Below are 2,517 nucleotides of genomic sequence, written 5' to 3'. Positions count from 1 at the left end.
CCTCCAACCCCCCCTAACCCCCCGTTCTAACAGCACATGTTGACGTGTTGTTGCTGTTCCGATACTTCAAAGCCTCCGCACACCGTGTGTGGACACGTCGTAGTGTTTTAGTGTGTTGACGGTTTGGATTGTAAGGAAACATCGAGTTGATAGATGTTGCTTGTTGCCCAGTAATGCCCCTGCAGTGGTCATTAGATGTTAGATGTTCGCTGGACATAAACTTCTTGGACAAAGCAACTTAAATCTTACTGTTTTGTAGTTCGGAAGTAAAAACTACTATATTTTGAGAACGGTTTGAAAAGCTTTTATTTTGAAATGTTTTTTAATTGTATTTCAACTTCTTTCAGCTTCGTTTGTTTACATTCAGAGACTGCTTACTGACATATGTATATATATGTATGTATATGTGTGTGTATGTATGTACGTGTGTATGTGTATATGTATGTACATGTGTGTGTATATGTATACATACATGTATATACATGTATGTATACATGTACATGTATGTACGTGTGTGTATGTATATGTATGTACGTGTGTGTATATACAGTATGTATATGTATGTACATGTGTGTGTATATGTATACATACATGTATATACATGTATGTATACATGTACATGTATGTACGTGTGTGTATGTATATGTATGTACATGTGTATGTATATGTATGTACGTGTGTGTATATACAGTATGTATATGTATGTAAATGTGTATGTATATATGTATGTGCATGTGTATGTGTATATGTATATGTATGTACATGTGTATGTGTATATGTATATGTATGTACATGTGTATGTGTATATGTATATGTATGTACATGTGTATGTATATATGTATGTACATGTGTATGTATATATGTATATGTATGTATGTGTATATGTATGTATATATGTATACATTTATATATATGTATACGTATATGTACGAATTATGTCACAGTGATGCAGTAGGAGTGGGAATAGTGCCTGGATGTTCATACTTCCAGCAGGTGGCGCATGTCTTATCCGACCTAACATGACAGAGTTTAAATATTTGGTAGAGTTTGAATTGATCTGTTGACTTTGATGAAGTAAGACCCCACCCTTACCCCAACCCCTAGGGGGGGCTAGAGGGTGGGTTTTTTTCAGGTCCACAGTTTTCCAGCGTCGTCGTGTTCTGTCTGGTTTGGTCTTTAACTGGAGTCGAAGTATTACTGAAGTATTACTGAAGTATTACTCCACAGGTGTGAATCACTCATGCTCACGTTAACACCAGCAGTAGAGGGCACTATAACCCCCCCACCCCCCAGGCTGTTGATCCTCTGTCATCATATTGGTTAGTTTGGTCAGTCAGTGGTCAGTCAACGCTCGGTCAGTGGTCAGTCAGTGGTTAGGGAGGGATGAAAATTATGCTGTAAAAAAAAACAAAGATATTGTCATTTTGTAATTTTTGTTTCGTTTTGTTTTCCGTGTGACTCTGGCAACATTTGTCGATCAGTCAACATCCCAAAAAATGCTGGTAAGTTGATCTTTCAAACAGCCACATGATTGATGCACTGTTGTCCTCTGATCTGTCCATGTTTCAATGTTTTGATTCGACCAATGAGCTGTTGGCACCTCATGGCCCTGAGTGAACGGGTCACACCTTCATCTCACCCTGACGCTCCTCTGTCTCTGTGTGTGTGTCTGTGTGTGTGGATGCTGGTGGTGATTCTGGTCAGGAGTCAATCTGGCAACACGATTCGTATCACAATACAGGGGCGACGATACGATATATATTGCGATACTACCGGCACAACGATATATTGATTTTTTTTTTTTTTTTATTCCATACATTACATATATATATACACACATACATATACAGATACACATATATACACATATACACACATACTTATAAACATATATATACACACATACATATACGTATACACATACTGTATATACACATACATATATACATACATATATAAATACATATACATACATATACACACATAAATGCTACGTAAGAAGTTTTCAAAGTCGTAAACAGTTGGTTTAAAAAAAAAAAAAGAATCTGGAGATACGATGCGTCAATCAAGATATTTGACCTTAGAACAGGACGCTGTGACAGGCCTGCTCGGACCTGTCGCCACCTCTGTGTGTGTGTGTGTGTGTTGAAGAGTTGGGTCGGTGTCGTCGTGCTGACCCGTCTTTATGTGGAGGAGGAGCTCCAACCTCTCTCTCTCTCTCTCACCCTCTTCATTCTGTGTGTTGTCATGATGATGTCACTGGTGCATGCCAGCAGGGCTGCATGTCTGCACCGTACAGACTGTAATAATGAATGGCCCATGTGGCCCCGCCCCCTCCTTAACCCCCTCATGGTGATGACTGCCCATGTGTCACCTCGCACCTGTGATTAGTCGTTTTTACCTAACTGTTGATTTTCTTTGTCTTCCACCTTAAATCACTGCATGGAAACCAACGTCACCGAAAAAAGTCGACATCGAAATGACCTTTGAACCTTTGAATGAAAAAAAAAAAAACAA

The 2,517-nt window shown here is 38.9% G+C and overlaps 1 protein-coding gene across 2 annotated transcripts in view; it reads left to right on the top strand.

Annotated features, from left to right (window-relative positions):
* The window catches only part of LOC103398090 (tankyrase-1), a 14,763-nt gene that overhangs the window by 3,732 nt on the left and 8,514 nt on the right, over window positions 1-2,517 (top strand). The window contains exon 6 of one of the 2 annotated variants that reach the window (XM_025052964.1): window positions 1,482-1,502. The exons of the other annotated variant lie outside the window; for it this stretch is intronic. Within the exon in view, the coding sequence (XP_024908732.1) occupies window positions 1,482-1,502 (21 nt within the window). The remainder of the gene's footprint in view (window positions 1-1,481; window positions 1,503-2,517) is intronic. 2 annotated transcript variants of the gene reach the window in all.

The sequence above is a fragment of the Cynoglossus semilaevis genome, chromosome Z (genome assembly GCF_000523025.1).
Source record: "Cynoglossus semilaevis isolate Cse_v1.0 chromosome Z, Cse_v1.0, whole genome shotgun sequence".
NCBI classification, from domain to species: domain Eukaryota; kingdom Metazoa; phylum Chordata; class Actinopteri; order Pleuronectiformes; family Cynoglossidae; genus Cynoglossus; species Cynoglossus semilaevis.
The sequence above is the reverse complement of the archived record's forward strand: the minus strand, read 5'-3'. Positions and strand labels throughout refer to the sequence as shown.